The sequence below is a fragment of the Mytilus californianus genome, unplaced genomic scaffold (genome assembly GCF_021869535.1).
Source record: "Mytilus californianus isolate M0D057914Y unplaced genomic scaffold, xbMytCali1.0.p SCAF_4, whole genome shotgun sequence".
NCBI lineage: Eukaryota > Metazoa > Mollusca > Bivalvia > Mytilida > Mytilidae > Mytilus > Mytilus californianus.
This window is the reverse complement of record NW_026262690.1, coordinates 11,177,160-11,203,557: the sequence shown is the minus strand read 5'-3', so window position 1 is coordinate 11,203,557 and position 26,398 is coordinate 11,177,160. Positions and strand designations below refer to the sequence as shown.

At 32.0% G+C, this 26,398-nt stretch overlaps 1 protein-coding gene across 7 annotated transcripts in view; it reads right to left on the bottom strand.

Annotated features, from left to right (window-relative positions):
• The window catches only part of LOC127737462 (A disintegrin and metalloproteinase with thrombospondin motifs 18-like), a 270,986-nt gene that overhangs the window by 85,776 nt on the left and 158,812 nt on the right, over positions 1-26,398 (bottom strand). For 6 of the 7 annotated variants that reach the window (XM_052248167.1, XM_052248170.1, XM_052248169.1 and 3 more), the window contains 4 exons: positions 21,621-21,878; positions 18,629-18,886; positions 16,445-16,535; positions 12,470-12,848 (listed from right to left, as the gene is read on the bottom strand). The exons of the other annotated variant lie outside the window; for it this stretch is intronic. In XM_052248167.1, coding sequence (XP_052104127.1) covers positions 12,776-12,848; positions 16,445-16,535; positions 18,629-18,886; positions 21,621-21,878 — 680 coding nt within the window. In that variant the 3' untranslated portion in view covers positions 12,470-12,775. Of the gene's footprint in view, positions 1-12,469; positions 12,849-16,444; positions 16,536-18,628; positions 18,887-21,620; positions 21,879-26,398 lie in introns of those variants that run through there. 7 annotated transcript variants of the gene reach the window in all.

Sequence of the window (26,398 nt, the reverse complement as noted above, 5' to 3'; positions counted from 1 at the left end):
CTCAAATAAGCTTGGAAAAGTTGTCACACAGTAGCTGTTTACATATTTCTACCATATTGACAAATACTTTGTGTAATACAAACCTGATTAAACTATGAAGTTAAGTCGTATACATGTGCGAGCTTTCTATGTATAAGATATACGGCACCGTTGAAGTTAAATCAATACGTGATGTATAGTATCTTTGATATAAACCAAAACTGAAAACGTAACCAGTCACTTTAACTGTAGGTCGTCGTGTGAACGCTCTTTATTACCCAAGATGTATCCATTAATTACGTTTCATAAGCAGGGGCGGATTCAGGCGGGGGCGTGGCGGGCGTGCCCCCCCCTAAAATTTGCAAAGGATGGGTTGTCCACATCTTAATAGAAGAATATTTCGATAACTTTACCTCAAAAATATTTTTGGCTCGCTCCACTCGGCGAAAATTAAAGTTTGCGCCCCCTAACCTAAAATCATAGATCCGCCCTGCTAAATATGTCATGATGTATTGATTGATTGATTGATTGGTGTTAAACGCCACTTTCAATACTATTGTGCTATTTCATGGCGGTCAGATTTTATTGGTGGAGGAAGCCGGAGTGCCCGGAGAGAACCACCGATCTTCGGTAGGAAAACTGACAATCCTAGTCAATTAAGATTGGAGCCGAGTGCACCTGCCCCCGTGCGGGATTCGAACTCACAACCTCAGTGTTGACTGGCTAGTGATATAGTAGTTCGACTACTTAGACCACTCTGCAACCGAGCCCCCCCCGTATGTGATGCACAGTATCCTGGATATAGATCGAAACCGATATTATTAGAAACATAGAATTGGATATTTTTATAAAAAAAAAAATGTCATTTTAACGGAATTAATTTTTGTGATTTGTTAAACTTTCTCTCGCAAAGTAGGCATCATCAACTCCGTCTGACATTATTTAGTTTGTGAACGAGTCGGCTAAATACAAACACTATTTGTTGAAAATGAATAAGATTCCTACGGTGAAAATGCATCGCATATACAATAGAAATGAATCTTCCCTACAGTGAAAATGAAAGTATTGTATCATTATTGAATCGCATAACGATTGTAGCGTAGTGGAAATTAACTCAATATCAACAATCTGGATGACAATATCTGTTTTAAATTATACAACGTTAATGATTATGTTAAAAGATATACTTTTCTCAAAATAAAACTTTACTGCTGCGTTTACATCTCTTACAAGCTCTGTTCGTGAAATATACTTAACATTTGCCTATTTGTGGATCGATTTCACACCTGGGGTGCTGTAGGTGCGATATAAACCCGTCCGCATCCCTTACTTGTATCATTGATTTATTAAAACAATACATTTGATAATATGTGTTATGAATGAACATAGCTTAAATTATCACGAAAGTTTGATTAATAAAATTATATACGAAAAGACCTTTCCCATCAAACCTTGTCATAAACCAAAAAAAAAAAAAAAAAAAAAAAAAAAAAAAAAAAAAAATAATATGGGGTACATCAAGCGATAAAATAAAAAAAAATAAAAATAAAAATGATTCAAGACATTTAGAGGTATATTATATACAGTCTTCAGCAACGGACAGGCGTTTCTCATGCTCAAAGTCACCCCGAGTCTTGACAAAATAGTGAATAAATGGAACATGAACCATCTTAGATACACGGAAATAAAGTTATGATTATATTATTATTATTATGATTATTATTAGTTTTATTTTTTATCCGATTTTACACACTACGTTTTACTTACATTCCTCAAATACTACATTTATAAACAAAAAGCAAAATACACAATAATACACCTAAGGAGTCCAGCAGAATGGCCACCAACCTGAACATGGGACTGAAATACATGTCATTATTTTGAAAGCATCGACAATGTATATATATGCTCGCTACAGCAGGAACTTGCTAAATTAACCACAGCTACCTATTGATCTTCTACTGTAACTAAAAAAGTAGAAAAAGTTACTCATACAAATAATGAGATTTAAATGAAATCGGTGGTATTTGTGAGGGGAAAGTAAGTATTTAAAATCGCCAAAACATCGGATTAAGGAATTCTAAATCTATTCAGTATATGACGCCTGATATGAAATGTTTGTATATGCTTGCAACTTACAGATCTGAACATAGACATAAGATAATGCAACGTACAGAACTAAACATAAAACCATACTAAATATTGATTTTGTTATCAGTAAATTAAAAACCATATTTAAAACGAACTTACTTGAAATCAAATATTAGCAATAACTATCCTTTCCTAGATTCAGATATATCAGTTTTACTCGAGAAACTTTACACAAATTTTACGACGGAAGGGACGATTTTTCTTTTCCTTTTGTTAATTTTCCTTTTTTGGACGGTGATGTTCCTTTGGCACCGTCTTGCGTTGTTCATATATTCCAACTCGTCTGCTATGCCCGTACCTGAAGTGACGTTTTTAAATTTAAAAAAGCGTAATCTATGTATTACTTGTAAATTATCAAGTCAGGGATTTCGTAACAACAAATTACCTTAAACCTTTGATAAATTCTTCCATAGATTCAAAGATTTGGTTTGCAAGTTTATAGCTGTACTTGAAGAAAACTTTATCTTAATATTTGAAACGGAATAGCACATCCTATTTTTTACGGTGATGTTGTTTACCAAGCTACGAAATTTGGATACGAACCGGGTAAACTTATCAATCTTTCAAATAGACTTATTCTTAAAGGTTACCAATTATTCAACACTGTAATTGAATCTTTGAGTATTATTTTTATTGGTATAAATATTGATTTTGTTATCAGTAAATTAAAACCAAACTAAATATTATTGTAATATGCATATTCACATTCACGGTTCTACAATCTATCGGTACCTGTAATTTGGCATTTCACAAAGGTCATGTTTTTCTCTAACTGTTTATAGCGTCTTCACACTAAAACAATTGGATGCTGGATGTGAATTGGTGATATTTGAGTCTTATATACATGATTTTTTTATTAGTTGTTAATGGCTTTAAACTAGCGGTCAGTAACTGTGAGTACTCCAAGATCTGTACTTTGTGTCATTTTTATTTGTGGGGATGTATACATACCCTGCCACGTCTGGTCTGTGTTTGTGTTGCATGTTCTTCTGATTTGTATTGATCTGACTAGATACGCCCTTTTCAACTGATTTTTATAGTTTGTTCATATGTTGTGCTGTTAGACCACTGTCCTAGATTAGGGGAGGGTTTGGTGCCCGCAAACACGTTTAACCCCACCACATTTTGTATGTGCCTATCCTAAGTCAAGAGCCTTTAATTAATTCATTGGTTGTCATGTATTGCTGTTTCTCATATTTGTTTTTTGTAATTGTTTTGTATAGTTTGTTTTTTTGTGTTGTGCCGTTACACCACACTACAAACCAGTAAAAGTCTGAAATGGCCTATATCTGTACTCGACTGTACTGATTTTTACTCGACCAGTCTGAATTGGTCTGAATTTTACTCGACATTACTCGACCCCAGTCTTAACCATACTCGACTGTACTGATTTGTACTTGACCCTTATCTTTGCCATTGAAAATAGTCTGAACTATTACTCGACCAGTCTGAAACAGTCTTAACCCATTCTCGACCTGTACTCGACCTATTTTTTTCAGTCTAAACCATACTCGACCAAAGGTCTGAACAATACTCGACCAGTTTGAACCATACTTGACCAAATAACCTCTTCTTATTCTAAATTTTAACTGTTAAAATAAATTTCTTTTTAACTGACATGACAACAGCCACAATAAAATAAAGATATATTATAAAAACAGATTTTTACATTCTTACATGATTCTCAGATTTATTGAATAGAGATAGTTAAATCAAATTATCTTATATAATAATTTAATTATATTAATTTTAAAGTTTTAGAGTTTTGTTAAAAAAAGATTTTCTTTTACCTAAAAACCACACCTATACTGAGGGTAATTAAACATTATTAAGGTCTTCTTGTTTGGCATGTGTTTTTTTTTTAAATTAATTTTCCTAAATTCCTAAATAAAAACTACATAGGTTTCATGGTTACAAAATATGTACAATAGTTATCTAATTATCTTTTTAATGAAGTAACAACGGCCAACAAAATCACTGAAATTGTTTAACCTTATTTTAGAAATATATTTATTATTATAATTTGGGATATATTATATACAATATATATCAAAAAGGGATAAAAATTAAAGAAATTAATAAAATTGTTCTTCTGATTAGTGGTGAAGTATAAAGTAATACCTCCTGCTTGGGGCAAACTCATGAAAAAGATCACCCCTGGTCAGAGAGTATTAAATTCTAAATAACATTCATTCAAAATTGCAACATCCTGTGAAACTTAAATCGCAAGGCCTTTTGAATTCACTAGATAAGTATTACACGAGTTTAAGAAAAATAGGGCTTTCTTTTTACCTGTAAAACACACATGTACTGAGGTAATTAAACCTTATTAAAGTGCTTCTTGTATGCCATGTCTTTAATTTTGACAAAAATTATTTAAATTTAATTGAAATAAATTTTTACTGTAACTTTTGAACACATTTCCTTTTTTAAAAGTTTATCACAGGATTACTATGGAAGTTTTATTATCATGATTATATTAAATTCTTGGTTTAACAAAACAAAGGTGTCATTTTTTAAATTTATTAAGTTGCTTTATATGCTATTTTATATATATTTTAATAAAAAAAATGTTCACTGCATTATTAACTAAACTCAACTGACACCATAAATCTATACAGGGCTTAAGTTAATGGTGAAAATTGTCCAGTAACCATAATATATACTTGAAACATTCAAAAATTTTTGAATAACAATGAAAATATAAGTCACAATTCAGTTTTGAGATTATTTGATCAGCTTGTTTTATTTTTATTTTAAAGGTGATATATATGTATGTATATAAGTATTGATGAATATGGTGATGAAGTTATATTATGTTTATTGTGAAATTTTGGTTTCAATGCTATATTGAATACATTTTTAGTTTCAAATTGTTGGTCGAATTTCTAGCCATGGGAAATAGCTGTTGTTAAAAACAGTTCCTAAATTGATGAAATACAATAGATAGATACAAAAAATAGGTCTAGGTTGGTTAAGACTTGGTCGAGTATGGTTCAGACTAGGTCGAGTATGGTTCAGACTAGGTCGAGCATGGTTCAGACGCATATAAAATGGTTAAGTACTGGTCGAGTAAGGGTCGAGTACAAGTTCAGACTGTTAAGTATGGTTCAGACTACAGTCGAGTATTATCAAGTAAATTTCAGACCAATTCAGACTGGTCGAGTAAAAATCAGTACAGTCGAGTACAGATATAGGCCATTTCAGACTTTTACTGGTTTGTAGTGCCACTGTCCCAGGTTAGGGGAGGGTTGGCGCCTCCAAACATGTTTAACCCCGCCACATTCTATATGTGTATGTCTCAAGTCAGGAGGTCTGTCATATTTGTTTTTCGTAAATTGTTTTGTTATAGATTAGGCCGTTAGTTTTCTCAATTGAATTGTTTCATATTTTGTCATGTCGGGCCTTTTATAGCAGACTATAAAGTGTGGGGTTTTGAACCGTTTTCTCATTGTTAAAAGACGAAAGGATGCCTATAATTGCGTACATCCACTTCATTTGAACTTGATGAATAGCGTCCCATTGGAAATCATAGCACAACTCTTTATTTTCATATCAAGATTGATTTTGTTATCAGTAAATTAAAACCAAACTAAATATTATTATTATACACATATGCACATTCACGGTTATACAATCTGTCGATACCTATATTTTGGCATTGCACACGGTCATGTTTTTCTTTGACTGTTAATAACGTCTTTGCACTAAATCCATTGGAATTTCAATGTGTACTGATTGATATTTTAGACTTAGATACATTTTTTAGTAGTTGTTATTGACTTTGCACTAGATGTCAGTAACTGCGAGAACTCTAAGATTTGTACTTTGTGTCATAAATTCCCTGCCACGTCCGGTCTGTTTTTTTTGAACTCTTAGATTTGTACTTTGTGTCATAAATTCCCTGCCACGTCCGGTCTGTTTTTTTTGAACTCTTAGATTTGTACTTTGTGTCATAAATTCCCTGCCACGTCCGGTCTGTTTTTTTTTAACTCTGAGATTTGTACTTTGTGTCATAAATTCCCTGCCACGTCCGGTCTGTTTTTGTTGTTGGATGTTTTCATGCATTGTATCGATCTGATGAGTTAAGCCCATTTCAACCGATTTTTATAGTTTGTTCTTATGTTGTAATGTTACACCAATTGTCCCAGGTTAGGGGGAAAATTGGCGCCAGCAAACATGTTTAACCCTGCCACATCCTGTATTTGCCTGTCCCAAACCAGGAGCTGTCGTTGGTTCATGTCTGTCATATTTTTTTTCATAAATTGTCTTGTTATAAATTAGGGCCTTAGTTTTTCATGTCGGGGCCTTTTATAGCCGACTATACTTTATGGGGTTTCTCATTGTTGAAGGCCGTACGGTTGCCTATAATTGCTTACATCCACTTCATTTGAACTTTGATGGATAGTTGTCTCATTGCCAATCATAGCACATCTCCTTGTTTTTATAAAAATATTATTGCTATACACATATGCACTTTCACACAATTGTTTGTAAAGATTTATAATTATTTTGGATTATTCGTTAATACGTTTATTGTTTTCATGATTTACGTGATGATTATTGGAAATAGCATTTCATTTATAGTAATGGCCGTATTTTGCCTTGTTGTTGAGGCTTGACAATTTAAAAATGTTTCCTCTTTGCCTTGAAAGTGTGTTAAGTAGTGATTAAAATCAGAATCTTTTGTTGTGAATTTTGTACAATGAAATAAGACTTCATACAATGAAATTAGACTTCATACAATAAAACTAGACTTTATACAATGTCACAGTTCAGATTTACTCAGAAGTAAATTGACAAATAAACAGGTTTATTTAACGTGGACACTTTAGTGCAGAAAGGTCACATAAACAGTTTTTGTCATGATAGATATACGCCAAGGCTTTACTCAAAAAGATATTTTACACACATTAGTATCTTTGTAAGATACAGCGTGTAGCAGAATATCGTTTTGGGTAAAGCTCATATCTAAATATTATTGACAATTCTATAGATTAACCTATTTTGGCAGCTAAAATGCAATTATGAAAAACTCAAATTTCAAAATTCAAAAAATTAATTACTGATGATTGACGGTCTTCGGAGATCTGTTATTTTGCATATTTATAATACTTTTCGGTATTTAGATTCAGAGGGCGAAAAAGGGAACTTATCATATACCTTCTCGTATGTAAGAAGAACATAAAATGGCGTTAATTTGTATGTAGATACAAATATTACAACATTGACACACGGAAGTTTTTTTTCTTTTATTATTCAGAAGACCTAAAAACATCCGTGACAAATTAGTGACAGCTGTATAAACAAAGCAACCTACTCCACCATCTGTTTGCTACAAACAATGTGGGAGAAGGAATTGCTTATGTTGTAAAGCTGCCAATACTAGCATTTCTTTCATCAGCTCCTTTACAAAACAAAAGTAATACATCTACACAAATTCCAACTGTAAAACGTAGAACTCAATTTATGTATTAACATGTAACACCTGTGGCATTCAGTACGTGGGAGAAAAAATGGACAAATTTAATATTCGGCTAAATAACAATCGACCATGGTACAAAACCAACAAAAACTCTCCCCTCACAAGACATCTTCGCTCAAAGAAACATCCTTTTGATAATTTTACTTTCCAAATTATAGAAGTGAACACTAAGTGGGACACCACGGTAAGGGAGAAGAGAAAACTTTTGGATCCACCAGCTCCATACTTTAGAACCTGACGGGCTTAATGAAAAAGACGATAAAAGATACAGGAAGGATGAAAAATAATAAATTATACAGCATCGTCCTTTATATCTCTGTAATATTGGCCAATGGACATTGTAAACTTCTACAACAAATTTTGTAATTAACTAAATAATCTTGGAACTTCATCCAAACTTTGAATTATTTATAAGGCAGCAAAATTCATGTACAATGAGCTGCAAAAGTTTCTATTCTGCATCCGATTTCAATTGGATAGATACATTCTCAATAATGTGTTAAAATTACATTGTTAGGCAATTTATATATATATAATTCGTCTAAACAACAGCCCAACAATGTTAGATCTGTAAATTTGCGGAAGCAAATTTTTTATTCTTCCCTGGCCGGTATTGCTACTGAGATATCGTGGCACCAAATCTCCTTGCACTATGCCCTATATATATATATAAGATCACCAGATGTAACAAAATAAATCTTAATTATTAATTTAATACCAAACAGAAAACAACAAACTTGCGAAAAAGATGGTATACCGCAAACATGAGGTGCAAAAATTTGTACACCATATCCGGATTTCGACAATTAATTTCTCTTCAGTGATGTTAGGAATCAAAATGGTATTATGAAGACCATAAAATTTACCTCAATTTAGGATAGAATCTTGAATTTGAAGATATATAATTAATTACTCTAAATATCAGCACAACAATGTTAAATATGCAAATTTGCGGAAGCAAATTTTTGTTCTTCCCTTGCTGGGATTCGCACTCATGCTATTGAGATATCGAGACAACACCGCCTGCACTGTGTCCAGCGCTCTAGACCACTCGGCCACCTAGACTGAACTAAAAATTCAGCTTTCGGTGGCCTAATGTTACCTTTCCTGGTCAGTAGAATCTAGAGTTGTAACACAGTACATAATATATTAGGCATGAAGATGGAATGGATTTCAGATTAGCTAAATTATCTATCGTAAAGGATCGTAAGATGCAGTCACAGAAATAATACGTCTAAACAAGTAACAACTCTACGACAGATCCATCCATTGGATCACCAGTGAAGGGGATACACGGCTGAAAACGCATATTATATATTATATATATATATCATACTGAAGGATGTCTGTTATCCGAAATATTTTTAGATACTTACATTTATTGTTTCCTTTTTTTAATATTGGTGTTGTTTTGTACACTTTTTTAGGCGTTTATATATGTTTTGTTAAAATATACTTTTCACTGTTTTGGTCTTTTGGAAAATATTGTTTGTGCTGTATTTAGAGAGGTATGTCCAAGACTCGATGTAGTTACGATATCGACAATATCAACGATATCGTATCGATATTGATATTAACTTAAGGATGTACACCTCTGAGGAGCCAAACATTTCTAGAATAAAACTTTTTTTCTTAACCTGATTTTTGGGTTTATAAGACTGTAAAAAAATAATTGGTGAAGAAAAAATCATATGGTGGTGCACTTCTTTTTTTTGCTACGGCCCTTTGAAAGTACCCAATTTTGATGATTTTCCCATTTTTCATCAATTTTTACCCATTTTTGGGCTATTATCGTGAAAAAAATCACAGTTCGACAATTAAACTTTTTTTCATACTTTCAATATAGATGAATTGGACCAATCTGAATAAATTAAATTTTAAAAAACTATAGGTAGGTGTTAATATAAGAAAGTTTTATCATATTTTGATGCTTTTTCGTGTCAAATTTACCATGCTGTCAATTTTGTAGATTTGTGATTTTTCTCTGTTTTAAGAACAGAATGCATATTATTTCAACTTCTTTGTTATAAATGATTGAAAAAATACATATCTAAGAAATTTGAAAAGAAAAAAGTGATATGGGATGTACATGTTTCTGGTAAAATCATTTCTTGTACCCCTCACCCTTTTTCTCAAAATTTTGGCTAAAAAGACTGACTTGATTGGTAATAAAATTTGAGAAATTTATTACTCAAAAACTACTTATTGTAAATACACAATTTTTTCACAGAGTTAAGTTTGATTATGATATTTATTAAATTCATTGCTATTTTCTACTTGTATCGCATGTTTTGAAAATAATTCCAGAACGAGATTTCAACGAGACGGAAACGTCAGAAGAATACATCCTTAATCACTATATACTCCAGTCATCTACTTCACCAGTTGCCCTGGTTCCATCTGTATGTGTCGATATCAATGTTATCGACGATATCGTAACGATATCGATGTTCACGTAATTCCAATAAAACCCCATTTATTTACTTCATAAATAATAGTAAGTTGTGCTGGTTCATCTGTAGGTGTCGATATCAACGATATCGACGATATCCAATCCATATCGACAATTCACTTAATCTGCTTAAAGCATTATAAGGTTCTATTCTTTTCATTATTCCTTAGTAAATGTTGTCGAAATCATCGATATCGACGATATCGAATCGACATCGACATTTCAATTTCCCATGTAATGATGTATCCATTCTTTACTTTGTATAGAATTTACGTTGTGTTCATCTTAAACCATATTAAATATATTGATTTGATTCATCACTTTAAATGCATTTTTTTTATTTGTATACACAATTATTCCTTTGATTATATTGTCAATATCGATTCGATATCGACATTTAAATTCCCTTGTAATGTGTAGCATCCGTTCTTTACTTTGTATAGATTTTACGTTGTATTCATCTTAAACTTGAGTCGATATCGTCGATATTGACGATATCGATTCGATATCGACATTTAAATTTTCCCTTGTAATGTGTTGTTTTGATTCATAACTTTGTATTCATTTCATACAAGAGTCAATAACAACAATATTGATTCAAAATCAGAATTTTTTTTCCGCTTAGGTCATATGTTTATGTCAAAAATTTCTAGTCATTTTCCTCTTAATATGCTTACTTTGTAAACATTTTATGTAAATGTAGATTTTGCTTGTTCATCTCGCAAGATCAGCATTTAAAAATTCCTTTTAAATTTGTTCTTTTTATTTATCTAAAACGTGTTTCCTATATCTTAATTTGTTTCATTTGTACCCATTTATTGCAAGTGTCTTGTCAAAAAATACATATGTAGCATTACAGTTGCTCTTAGCTCGCTTACTTATATGTATGTTAAAGACAAATATTCTACAAATTTAATCTGTCAGTATCAAATTTTAAAGCTGAAACATCTAGTGCTTATTCATTGTGATAGCAATGGTTTAAAGGTAATAACAAATTCCGCTTAAGAAGTTGACGACGAAAATTAACAGTATACTCATAAAGATATTGTTGAGATTAAGACCAATATTTCCCATTACATTCAATCTCCACGTATATGTCTAAAATGCACATATCATCAGTTAAAAATTGAACAAATGTTTTACCAGTTTTCTTTTTTACATGTTTTAGTATAATCGTCGTTTTCAGTTATTGGTATATATTAACAACTCTCTACCTGAGACCAAATGACATAGAAGTTAACAATTATAGGTCACCGTAAGGCCTTAGCAAAACCCACACCGCATAGTAAACTATGAAAGCCCTGCAATAACAAATGTAAAACAATTCAAATGTGAAAACAAACGGCCTAATTAATGTTTAAAACAATAAACATAAACGAACTGATATCGCTTTGGCACACAATTTTACTATTCATATGATGATGCATGTCACTTTAAACGATTTGTAAACAGCCGGCAAAGCACGATCTCCTGGAAGTTCTTAGCGAGTCTAATAATGCTTGTAGACAAAATGCACCTCAAGAATCATATTGATAAATGGTGCAAACAAAATGTGAATCCACACAAATTTGTTGCATTTAACACATTGAATACCGAAGCCTAAGAAAAGACATTTATTTTATTTCAAAATTCAAGCATGCAACAAAGCATATGCCACACGGAAGTCTTAATCTATTCCATTTAACAACGAGGATAAGTTGGTGAAAAATGAAAAGCGGACAAAGTACAAGAACACGATTTAAATTTATAAGCACACAAATTAGTGATATGTTTTACTGTTTCATGTAACAAATATAAGAAGGAATTTATGATCCTAATATCCATGTGAAATTATGTGTTAATAAACAACAAATTCAATTTGTAATATCATATTAAAATGCCTTAGCATCATTTTCATTATTACTTTCATAATTCAAAATGGCCAAATTGTGATTGTGTGTTTGTTTGTCCTGTGTTAGTCTTTATCTCTTGATTGCCCTTCTTTTTTTACTTTCTTGCCATACGATATCGACATCTTGTATGTCTGGGTTTGTCATAGATGTCTTAAGCAAAAGTCGATATCGATTCGATATCGTGTTGACATTGTCGATATCGACAATATCGACATCTGGGTATGTCTTGGTGAGTCATGGATGTTTGAAGCAAATATCGATATCGATTCGATATCGTGTCGACATTGCCAATATCGACGATATCGACATCTAGGTACATCTTGGATATGTTATTTAGACCCCTCTACCAAGAAATTTGTTTTGCATGCACACGTATAAAAATTGCGGTTTTTATCCAACGCAAATATAGGTTTGAACGTTGTTTTCAATTTAGACTTGTATATATATATATATATATATATATATCATATTAGGAAAATATGGTCTTACAAAGGTTTTTATGATTCAACAACATTCATAAAGAACTTTAATAAAAAAATAAAAAATAAGTAAAATAACATTCAGTATGAGAAAAATTCCACAAATATACAAACGTACTCAAACTTAACAATAATACATTTATTTGGATGCAAGTAATAAGATATCTTGTATGGAAATGCCTTTCTATTTGTTCAGATGAGACATTGTGTAGTTCTAGATATGAAAATGTTAAATATAGAGTAATTATAATAGTACAAGTAAGAAATACACTTTCAGTTAGAACGAATAATAGTGTTACATACATAAAAAAATCATATTGCAAACACGAGCCTTTAGTCATTTTCTTTTGATAAAAAATGGATCTTTCATATCATTGTGCAAACTTTTGACGGTGATGGTCCTGACAGCACTGTAAGAAAAAAAAAGAAAAATATCTTTCAAGGTGTTACAGTAATTTTTAGTGAACATTCATTCGGCAGGTGAATTCAGCAAAAGAATGACTGAAATAAACAATACTCCAATTTTATGTTGACAATCATGAAAAAGTTGACGAATATTAATCGTCACAATGATATACATGTTTTCGAGGTTTCTGAAATGAACACATCAGAATAGTTGTTTGATCTCTAGCATTGCCAGTTGTGCACTTTTCCCTATAACATAACATTAGTTGATTCAGTCCATATCTGGCACGGCGAGTGTGTGTGTATGTGTGTGTCAATGATCATTGGCCTTGTTTACCGCAGAATAATCGGACTCTTGAAGTAATATTTTAAAATACCACAACATAGTTGCTTATAAACACAAACAGTATTAACTTCAGTATTGAGACATCATTTTGTTTACATCAGCACATTTCAAGGTCCTTCATTAAAAAAACTGCAAAATATATCATTTTCATTCGAAACTGGATTAATAATGTTTCAACATATGGTAGGAGCAACTTTAAGCCTTGGTTTATTATATGGCTCTCATGATTTAACTTTTTATATACTTTTGACCATTTAATTTAAGATTACCATTTTTATGGGGTTAAATGTTTTTAACCATGATGTCACAATAAAAGCAGATATAATGTCAAGGAAAATACCCTTCCTAGCGTTTTCAGTAAAAAATATATAAGTTTAGATCATTCTTTCGAAAGTTTTTAAACATGCAAGTACCAACTCAATTAATTTTTGTCATATCATATTTATCACGGAAGCGAGACATATCGATCCTTCATTACATTGTTGGCGTCGACAACGGTGGTGGGGTCTAAATTTAGGTGCAGTGTGTGGTGAAGTTTTTTTTTATCCAGCCAGGCAAGTTCTATTGTCACTTTGAATTTTAAGATGGTGTTCAACTTTGTACAGCGCGTTGTCAATATTGGTTCTTCGTTGTTGTTTCGTAATCATTGAATTAACGATGTTGCAACAGATATCAGCATACCAACTGGCGTTCATTTAATAAAGCGACAAATAATGCGACATATTAGATTGGATACCCTAATACAATATCATTTGTGGCAAGAAGGCGATTTTTAAGGCTGAGGCAGAAATATGATATTTTTGTGTATTGTTTTGATTTGTCATCGGTTGCAATAAACTTTGAATTGATTTAAATCCTTCACTTTAAATTTGTCAGTAATGAATTGTTTTTTGTGAATTTTCACAAAAAAAGGACGTATTTTTTTGCAATAAAATGGGGCATGAGCAATCAAAATCATGTTCGCCGATTCGATTCAAATTCTCATTTTTAATTTATAACATACTAAAACGTCTATCCAAATTATAAAAAGTCATTAACAATTAACAATGCAAGGACTCGATATGATTATCGACGTTTGGGGCGTATTTAAGACTAAACGCCATCTAATCAACCATACAGAAGATCGAAAGGGTTCCTCTCGACTACTGCCTTGTTTAACTTTCCAATGTTGACCCGCTCTCCCTTTTAATAACTACTAGTAATTAGAAATAAGAAGATGTAGTATGAGTGCCAATGCGACAACTCTCCATCCAAGTCACAATGTGTAATGAGTAAACAATTATAGGTCAAAGTACGGCCTTCAACACCGAACAGCAAGCTATAAAGGGCCCCAAAATGAATTAACATACTTAACACATGCGTCGCCCATACGGAGTCAAACAATAAGCCAATAATACATCAGCAATGTTTTTTAGCTAAGTTTTATAAAATTAACCAAAACATCTGCTTATTTCACATTTCCGCTTATGAAAATGTTTGATATAAAACAATCGTATTATGATTTTTTGTCAACCTCGCAGCTAATGTGTCTTAAACATTAAGATTGTGACTGGATATAATGTTTTGAGACATCGATAACTTTGGCAACCTTTTTGTAATTTAATCAATCTTTGGAGAAAGCTTTAGGGTTGATTTTTTTTAAATATTTGTTTTTCTCATTTTTTCAGTATTTGGCTGAATGGATACAGCCTGGGATTATTTTTTTTAAATCACGCTTTGCCTCGTTATACCATATGGAGTGTTATGGAAATTTGACAGAAGCTTCTACAAGATCAAGGAATTATTTAAAGACAAAAGTTTGATTCTTTTCGTATTGTAATGATGAATGGACTTAAATATTTGGCAGTCAACATTACAATTTTACACTGAAAGCAACAAAAGCATAAAAGAACACGGTTTTGCGGTGCCCTGAATGATTTTTTTTGAATTAAAATTTTTGTATTTTTTTTTGTACATATTTCGACTTAAATGTGCGTAAAATATTCGTAATATTTCAAAGACATTACAATTTACTTAACAATTACACACTTGACTATTATCTTTAAGCTAAAATTATCTGATTTTGTAATATCTAATTTCTTTGACTGGAAAAAGTTCTTAGCACACCTCCTTCCTACCAATAGTGGACTTTGCATACAGAAAATCTATGTTATTTTGTCAAATATCTCTGCAGATTCATCGGTTGATTGAATAATGGCTGCTCAAGAACTGGCAGTTTTAGGAAATTAAAGTGCGGGAGCGTTGAAAAGGGTAGTTGCCGACTACTATATATTTACTTGTAACAACAACCCACACTGACAGTGCATAAGCTAAGAACCTTTATTGGGGGCACAACTAATTTTTCTACTAAAAACCTTAATGCAACTTTTACCATTTTTTGGGGAAAAAAAAGAGGCGAAAGATACCAAAGGGACTACAAGTCAAAAATAAACTGACAACGCCTTGACAAAAACAAAATAAGACAAACAAACAGCAGTCCACAAAACACAACATTGAAAACTAAAGACTGAAATCATCTCTTTTGTAGCAAAGTTTTGTTCTCAACCGACCCTTACTGTCAATTTCTAGATGTAAGTCAAGATATGAGGCAGACTTAATTGTATCTGTGTATCCTTTATCTCAAATTCGATGGGACAGATGCGTTCAACAAAGTCATCAAATTTTGAATTATTAAGTGAAAGAACATCATCTATATAGCGGAAAGTAAAGTTAAAGGATACTGCTAACTTCTTTTCTTTCTTTCTAAGAAGTTCCTATATGAAGTCAGCTTCATATGAATAACTGGGATAATTTAATTGGGAAATTTTAATGAATCTATAATTTAAAAGACGTTCTTTGTTAGATCATGTTAGATCACATTTCCCAAATTTTACTGATAAAACACTGAGATAAGTACACACTTTAGCCTACCAGTACTTAAAACTTGGTACAAAATATCACATGATTTGTACCTACTTATGAAAATGCAAAAGAAATTTCTATTTTTAAAATATGTAGCAATTTGGAGGTATATGGTAATCAGGAATTAGATAAGTAAACAAAATATGTTACACAGTAAAACTGACCAAAATGACAAAAGGTACCAAATATCAAAAAGCTCTGATTTGTTGCTACGGTGATAAACCAGTATAGTCCTTTCTATTAAAACGAGGTATAATAAAAAAGGGTTATACAAGAAGTTTCAATAGAGTTAAATTTATGGTACCTAAACACTTATACAGTAGATTTCATGTGAACAAATGTAAATAAACTTACTTTTTCATTTTCTTCCTGTATATTATCAGAACTACTATTGTAATCAATACTACTAATACCAGAAATCCACTAAATGCATACACGTATATCACTGAAATATAAATCTTTACAGTTAGACAACGGTCATGATCAGCTCTTCTATAACTAACAAAGATATACATTATAAGAAGTGCATCTAAGTTCATTGAAATATAAGTTTTACATCTGTTTGATCTACATGTTTCAATAAGGTCTCTGACAAAAATGAAAAATTATAATAAATTATCAAAATGTAATCGTCCAAAAAAGTATTTAAAAACACCGACTCCAAGGTTAATTGAGAAATCGGAAATTCATTTAAAACCACCAACCAACGGAAAGAACGAAAAAAAAACTTGGTACAGGCATTTTCTTAAACAATATTATGGGTTAAACCTGATTTGAAATTTAAAGCAAAGATTGTTTATAAGTATTAAAGTGAGATCAGTCAAATGCAACAAACTAGCTACGAATCGAAGGCGGACATCAAAACTACAATGAACTCAATCAGTATTTGCACGACGCTTGTAAGCCAGTAGAGCTGACAGAAGAGTAATGAGCCCCTCCCAATAAAAAATAAAGCATTCAACATGCATACATTGACGTTTGGTTAGAAGTAATATTAGGAGTAAGTCTATCTATTAATGCAACTCAATTCAATGAATTAATTTATCTAAATTTGTTTTATTTATATTCCTGATAGAGAGGCATTGGATATGAACAAGTTTAGATAGTATTTAAGTATAACTCCTCTCTGTCCCTTTCAAATAGATATCTTTTCCCACAATGACTAGGACCAAATTCACTTTCATGGAGCATGTCTTACATGAGTTTGTATAATGGACAAAAAAATGAGAAAGGGTTAAAAACGAAATGTCCGATCTGCTAAAGAGCAATTTTCCGGACTCAAATTTGATCGACGATTCAATTTCAGTAATCAAAAAAAGATCTTATACTTTTTAAAAATACGGAAGTTTGTAAAGATTGTAAAAAGTGCAGATATCTTCAAAAGTATACTGAACCAGAGCTTCTAAGTTCATTGAAATATAGATTTTAAATCTGTTCGAACTACATGTTTTAATAGGTTCTCTGAAAGTTAGAAAGAAAATAAAAAACATGAAAAATAACGCTACTTTGTTAGTAAACCCAACTTTTGTCAAAATACACAAATTGAAGTTATCTTCATCCGGAAATCCCGAAGAACACAAGTTTGGAAGGTTGAATTTTGAACAAAAGAATCCAATTAGATCGATTAAGATTAACCAATGCAAAATGTGCTAAATAGAGTTGTTTCAATAGTTTAATAAAAAAATTAAATCGTTTATAAAATGAAAATTTGCCTGAAGGATGCATCATTTAAAACATGCAATTAAAAAAAATACATTCAGGTGGATAGTAAACTCGAAGACCGGACGTCCACCTGCAGTTGCATGGACCTAGTGGTAGGCAATTACATCTAGAAGTTAGTACCAAAGACAGAAGTATGATAAAAAAAAAATTATCAATGTCAGATTTATAGAAGTGGACATATGGAGTCGATCTATTACGGGAAGCGATCTAGGTGTGTCCTGTCTCTGTAGTATCATAAATTTCAAATTCATACGTATTATAGAATTGAATATGTTTATTTTCAAATTTACACAAAATTAATGCAAGCGACGATCACATTTAGCATGAAGCGTGAAAGCTAAAAATTTGATCAACACCTGATTTCATTTCGTACAAACAAAGCATTCATTTTTTATATTTACAGATCTTGGAAAAAATATATATGTAATAATTTTATTAGAAATACATGTAATAATTTTATTAGAACTATATATGTAATAATTAAAGTAAAACTTAACACAAAATAATACTATATGCGCCTCTCATGATTTACCTTCATTAGAATGCTCAATCCCGATTTGAAAGCCAGGGATGTAAAAGTACATAAATACGGGAGTAGCTATATGACCAAAATGGACTCAAATAGGGGAACCAAAGGTGGTATAACCCAAAACTATTAAGTCATGTGCAAAATCTAGCTAGATCATATGTTTTTTTTATGTCTATTTTGCTTTTGGAAGAGTCAGTCTTACTGTCGCATAATGCATGCTTTGCAATCGATAAGAACACAAGATATTCTATATAAATTTGCTGAAATTAATACTTGTCTAAACTCACAATTAAAAGTAAGTGTTGTTTCTGTTGTTGCGTTTGTATTTGTTGCTTCTACTGTTGTCACATCATTTATCTTTTCCATGGTTGTTGTTTCAATGGGTTCTGTGGCAAATGTCATATGTGCTTGTGTAGAATCTTCCCCATCATTTGTTGCGATAGCAACAGTTGCTGTCTCAGTTGTTTTGACGGTTGTTGTGGTCATTGGAGTGGTTGTCAGTGCTGCTGTTGTCATTTTGTTTGTTGTCACACTATCTGTTGTAGCTTTGGAGCAGAAATAATAAAAATATTTCATCTTTTAACCCATATCTATAGAACAAATAAATAATCTCGGAATTACATTTCCTAATGTCTTCTTCTGGATCTGATTTGAAGTTATTTGTTAAAATGATAAATAATATCATCATAAGCTTTGAATTAAAAGATACTCCATTTGAGAAAAAGGGAAAAAGGAACCCGTAAAAAATGCAGAATTCAACCAAAAGTCAACGTCATGAAGAATCAGAACCTAATTTTCTCTTTTATTTCTAAATCTACCACCGAACAATGTAAGAACGGTATGTTTTGAATCATGTCAGAGGCACATACTACTGAGCTAATGATAACAATGGGAACTTACAGTCCACTATGGCATGGTATTGGTTGCAAAAATTTGATATTTTTCATTTAAATGCAATATTTCTTATTTAATTGGTATATTTCTTCATTTAAATGCAATATTTTTTTATTTGAATGGTATATTTTTTCATTTAAATGCAATATTTTTTATTCAAATGGTATAATTTTTCATTCAAATGGTATAATTTTTCATTCAAATGGTATAATTTTTCATTCAAATGGTATAATTTTTATTCAAATGCAATAGTTTTTATTCATTAGGTATAAAATGTCATTTGAATGCAATATTTTTTATTCAATTGATATAGTAGTTTTTTATTTATATGCAATAATTGCATTATGGGAAATTCTTTGACGCCATAAGGTCAAATTTGCAACAACGTTTGTGATTGGTCGGAAATTGTTTGGATTTCTCCCCTTTCTTTCTAAACATGGGTGACCAAGAATTAAAAAATGCGTCAGAATATCGCCCCTCTAACTAAATCTAACGTTCGTGCGAGTCCTGCACTGGCTGTTAAAGTCTTGTGGTCATAACTAGTATTTCTATTGCAAAATTTCGATGGTCAAAACGTTCGGTCCACTTTTCAAAAACCGTTTCATTGTATATGGATTTATATGCAAGTATATCGTTTTTTTTTAAATAGATTAGACACTGTTGGTTTTCCCGTTTGAATGGTTTTACACTACTAATTTTTTGGGGGCCCTTTATAGCTTGCTGTTCGTTTTGAGCCAAGGCTCCGTGTTGAAGACCGTACGTTGACCTTTAATGGTTTACATTTACAAATTATGACTTGGATGGAGAGTTGTCTCATCGACACTCATACCACATCTTCTTATATCTATATACAACGTAAACAAGACGTTTCTCAGACTGTTTTCTTTTTTTAATAAATCCTTTGCCGCGCGTTGTGTACTGATTGATAACTCAGTCTGGGAGAACAAGATTTATTTCAATACCAGTTGTAATTAGGTTTGAGCAAACTTCCAGTAATTGCAAATAATGACTAGGACCAAATTCACTTTCATGGAGCATGTCTTACATGAGTTTGTATAATGGACAAAAAAATGAGAAAGGGTTAAAAATGAAATGTCCGATCTGCTAAAGAGCAATTTTCCGGACTCAAATTTGATCGACGATTCAATTTCAGTAATCAAAAAAAGATCTTATACTTTTTAAAAATACGGAAGTTTGTAAAGATTGTAAAAAGTGCAGCTATCTTCAAAAGTATACTGAACCAGAGCTTCTTAGTTCATTGAAATATAGATTTTAAATCTGTTCTAACTACATGTTTTAATAGGTTCTCTGAAAGTTAGAAAGAAAATAAAAAACATGAAAAATAACGCTACTTTGTTAGTAAACCCAACTTTTGTCAAAATACACAAATTGAAGTTATCTTCATCCGGAAATCCCGAAGAACACAAGTTTGGAAGGTTGAATTTTGAACAAAAGAATCCAATTAGATCGATTAAGATTAACCAATGCAAAATGTGCTAAATAGAGTTGTTTCAATAGTTTAATAAAAAAATTAAATCGTTTATAAAATGAAAATTTGCCTGAAGGATGCATCATTTAAAACATGCAATTAAAAAAAATACATTCAGGTGGATAGTAAACTCGAAGACCGGACGTCCACCTGCAGTTGCATGGACCTAGTGGTAGGCAATTACATCTAGAAGTTAGTACCAAAGACAGAAGTATGATAAAAAAAAAATTATCAATGTCAGATTTATAGAAGTGGACATATGGAGTCGATCTATTACGGGAAGCGATCTAGGTGTGTCCTGTCTCTGTAGTATCATAAATTTCAAATTCATACGTATTATAGAATTGAATATGTTTATTTTCAAATTTACACAAAATTAATGCAAGCGACGATCACATTTAGCATGAAGCGTGAAAGCTAAAAATTTGATCAACACCTGATTTCATTTCGTACAAACAAAGCATTCATTTTTTATATTTACAGATCTTGGAAAAAATATATATGTAATAATTTTATTAGAAATACATGTAATAATTTTATTAGAACTATATATGTAATAATTAAAGTAAAACTTAACACAAAATAATACTATATGCGCCTCTCATGATTTACCTTCATTAGAATGCTCAATCCCGATTTGAAAGCCAGGGATGTAAAAGTACATAAATACGGGAGTAGCTATATGACCAAAATGGACTCAAATAGGGGAACCAAAGGTGGTATAACCCAAAACTATTAAGTCATGTGCAAAATCTAGCTAGATCATATGTTTTTTTTATGTCTATTTTGCTTTTGGAAGAGTCAGTCTTACTGTCGCATAATGCATGCTTTGCAATCGATAAGAACACAAGATATTCTATATAAATTTGCTGAAATTAATACTTGTCTAAACTCACAATTAAAAGTAAGTGTTGTTTCTGTTGTTGCGTTTGTATTTGTTGCTTCTACTGTTGTCACATCATTTATCTTTTCTATGGTTGTTGTTTCAATGGGTTCTGTGGCAAATGTCATATGTGCTTGTGTAGAATCTTCCCCATCATTTGTTGCGATAGCAACAGTTGCTGTCTCAGTTGTTTTGACGGTTGTTGTGGTCATTGGAGTGGTTGTCAGTGCTGCTGTTGTCATTTTGTTTGTTGTCACACTATCTGTTGTAGCTTTGGAGCAGAAATAATAAAAATATTTCATCTTTTAACCCATATCTATAGAACAAATAAATAATCTCGGAATTACATTTCCTAATGTCTTCTTCTGGATCTGATTGATCTAATCGATGGTCAAAACGTTCGGTCCACTTTTCAAAAACCGTTTCATTGTATATGGATTTATATGCAAGTATATCGTTTTTTTTTAAATAGATTAGACACTGTTGGTTTTCCCGTTTGAATGGTTTTACACTACTAATTTTTTGGGGGCCCTTTATAGCTTGCTGTTCGTTTTGAGCCAAGGCTCCGTGTTGAAGACCGTACGTTGACCTTTAATGGTTTACATTTACAAATTATGACTTGGACGGAGAGTTGTCTCATCGGCACTCATACCACATCTTCTTATATCTATATACAACGTAAACAAGACGTTTCTCAGACTGTTTTCTTTTTTTAATAAATCCTTTGCCGCGCGTTGTGTACTGATTGATAACTCAGTCTGGGAGAACAAGATTTATTTCAATACCAGTTGTAATTAGGTTTGAGCAAACTTCCAGTAATTGCAAATACTCTTATGTCGGTGCTTTGTGTCTATTGTCTTAATGTTAGTTTTTTTGGGTGTCTCGTACCGATCTTTTGAGTTAATTTGCTGATTTGTGCAGGTTGTTATTTTATTGTACTGTTACACCACTGTCCCAGCTTCGGGATGGGTTGCTCACAAACATGTTGTTGTACTGTTACACCGCTGTCCCAGATTAGGGGAGGATTGGGATCCCGCTAACATGTTTAACCCCGCCACATTCTGTATGTATGTGCTTGTCCCAAGTCAGGAGCCTGTAATTCAGTGGTTGCCGTTTGTTGCTTTGTTATACATATTTGTGTTTCGTTCATTTTTTTGTATATTAATTCGGCCGTTAGTTTTCTCGATTGAATTGTTTTACATTTTTGATTTCGGGGCCTTTTATAGCTGACTATGCGGTGTAGGCTTTGCTTATTGTCGAAGGCCGTACGGTGATTTATAGCTGTTGATTTCTGTGTCATTTGATCTCTTGTGGAGAGTTGTCTCATTTGCACTCATACCACATCTTCGTTTTTATATCCACCCTGCCATATTCTTTATTTGCCTGTCCCAGGGATGGAGCCTGTAGTTTAGTGGTTGTCGTTGTTTCCTGTCTCGACTCATATTTGATATTTTGTAAATTGTTTTGTTATGTATAATTTGGCTGTTAGTTTTTTCGTTTGAATTGTTCACACTTTTCATGTCGGGCCTTTTATAGACGACTTTACAGTATCAGGTTTTTGTCATTGTTGAAGGCCTTACGATTGTCTACAAAAAAGCATTTGTCTACATGACGGCAAAAAGCTCTACAGAGCTTATGTTTGTAGTATTTCATGTAACCCGACTGAAAATAATTTTTTCTTATTTTATCTTATCTTATCTATAATTGCTTACATACACTTCATATTTGAACTCCGGTGGATAGTTGCCTTATTAGCAATCATATTTCATATCTTCATTTTTATATTATATACGTGACTTCTAAACTCGTGTTTTCCTGAACAAGCATGAAATAGTTTTCACTGGGCGTTAAAATTAGCAACAAACAATCAATCAATTTAAACTTGTGGTAAATAAGAGGAAAACCATTTGATATTTATTTTATGTTGGGGTGGGGGACAGAAGGATTTCATATATGAATATGGTTGCCTGGTAAGAGCTGAAAATAGGCATGATTAGCGACAGATTGAAATGAATAATAATGCTCTCTCTTCCCTTCCCCATCCTTCATCTATAAATTTCAACTGACCACCACAGAATAGCCCAATAGTGTTGAAAGTAGCGTTAAACACCAATCAATCAAAATCCCTTCCCTAGAATATCAAATAATCGTCCCTTAACTGTTATTGTCCGTGTAGTTCTTATATTTATCCAGCTTATCGTCCTACAGGGATGTCCTACTAAGGCTGTCATACCATAAAAACGTTTATAAAACAGCTCACATTCTAATATATCTGCATTCATAAATTTATCAATTTCATTTAGACTAAACGACGCCATGTTTGTTATGTGCCTCTGCCGTCAACCTATCAAAAAAAGAAGAGGTGGAAGAGAGCCAGAAGATCTTCCCAATGCAAAAAAAAAAAACAGAAATGGACTTCTTCTGGCTCACTTCCGAAGAACAAAAAAAAACAAAACGCGCCCCATTGATATGTTTTAAAAATGCCTTGCCCCTACCCTTTTTTCCAAAAAAATGGCATTATTAAATATATAAACATATATTTAATCATCAAAATTAAAATTCTATTGTATTTTTATAAGACCTACTTTATTACATGACCTGGGACTAATGACATCTATCTATAAGTCCTAGCATACATTTATTATTATAATATGAATATGTTTCTTGTTTTAATAACCACATATGATGCTATGCATTAGTCACCATTTATCAGGACATGCATTGGGTTTACATAGAGAGGATAATGGACGACATCAGAAAATCAATGAAGGATAAAAAATTTAATTCAAATAGTTTCGGGGGGAGGGGGGGGGGGGTCAAAATTGCTGCAAGTTTTGTTTAATTAACATCGATTTTATGTATATCCTTATTGGTCAATCAATTTTTCCCAAATTAAGTTAAGAAGGGGGGGGGGGGGGGGAGGGGGGGGGGGGGGTTAGGGGGTCAGTGAAAAAAACTATATAAATTAAGTTTTTTTTATCCTACATTGAACTTTTGATGTCGTCCCTAATGTGCAAAAAATAGATAAGGGGCGGGACCAAACCTATAGATAACATAATAAAGAAATGATGAAATATACAGAATACGTTGATTGACTTTTGGTTGCCTTATGTCCAGTGGCAAATATGTCACACATGTTTAGGACAAATATAATAAAGGATAAAGAATAGAGTGAAATGGTAAAAACTAAAAGATATAGAATTATAGAAACGATTTTTGATCTGAAACCCCTACCCTCACACACACACCATAACCATTACTGCCAATACTCGCATATATATTCATCTCTATACAAATATCTAAATTTGAACCTATTTTTATTTCAATGTGTAGACTGTAGGAGAGTTTCTTCAGAAAAGTTTTTCATTGGAGGTGTTTTTGCCAAGCACGCAGGCATCTGTTTCTATCCATGAACAAGTTGTGTGTCAAATTAATTATTATTACTTGTCACTCGCATTTTTTGCTCGTCCTGGCCATTATTGACATTAACAGCCAGTGCACGAACTCGCACGAACGCCAAATTTAGTTAGAGGGGCGATATTCTGACGCGTTTTTTAATTCTTGGTCACTCAAGTTTAGAAAGAAAGGGGAGAAATCCAAACAATTACCGACCAATCACAAACGTTGTTGCAAATTTGACCTTATGACGTCAAAGAATTTCCCATAATGCAATTATTGCATATAAATAAACAAACTACTATACCAATTGAATAAAAAATATTGCATTCAAATGACATTCTATACCAATTGAATAAAAAATATTGCATTTGAACGAAAATTATACCATTTGAATGAAAAATTATACCATTTGAATGAAAAATTATACCATCTGAATAAAAAAATATTGCATTTAAATGAAAAAATATACCATTCAAATAAAAAAATATTGCATTTAAATGAAAAATATCAAATTTTTGCAACCAATACCATGCCATAGTCCACCAGCACTTCGTTTGTTTCTTAATAATTTATTAACCGGCATATATACGAGTGTTTTCTACTGGTGTAAGTAAATATTGCTAGTTGTGATCGATTCATTGTTTATTTTCATCTTTTCATTTTACATTTGCCGTACAAAAGGTTTATCTATATACTAGAATTCAATGCATCAAACATATATAAAATATTCAAAATAAAGATTAAAGGTTTTACTTCAATACTTTCTTTAACCTATGTTTAACAGTTAAATTATAGTATAACAGCTGCATGCATGCATGCATGCATATAATCAGTTGCAAAAAGTCCTCAATTACAAAAGTAGCTTTCCTGATGATATAATAAATACACATTTATGTGTTTATAAATTTTAGCATAATTTGTAACTTTATTATACAAAGGAGTAGACCCGGTAAGACCCCTTTTTGGCCCCAAAATATAGTATTTCCAAAATTTGATAAAAATGTAATACGTGTTGTTTTCAATTTTTTAGCTATTTATTGGAAAGAAAAATACTTTTGTTACATAAATATGGGCTTGTTTTTTGACATTACACTGCACATGCGTCAGGTTCTAGCATGATTAATTCGTGCAAAATCACTGAAATCTTCACAATTTTAGCATTTGTGCTTATTTTTAGAAGGTTTTTGTCAAAAATGGAAGTGGCCGCACGTGTGTTCAGTCTTAATATTTAAATATATGTTGGATTTGATGATGATACATAACATATATAAAGGTTGAGCATGACACGAATGCTGCCATTTCAGACAAAAAAAAAGAACATCTGAAAAGTGACGTTTGTGGCATTTTGATAGGTTTTTCATATCTAAGCTAGAATTAAGGCGTCTTTAATGA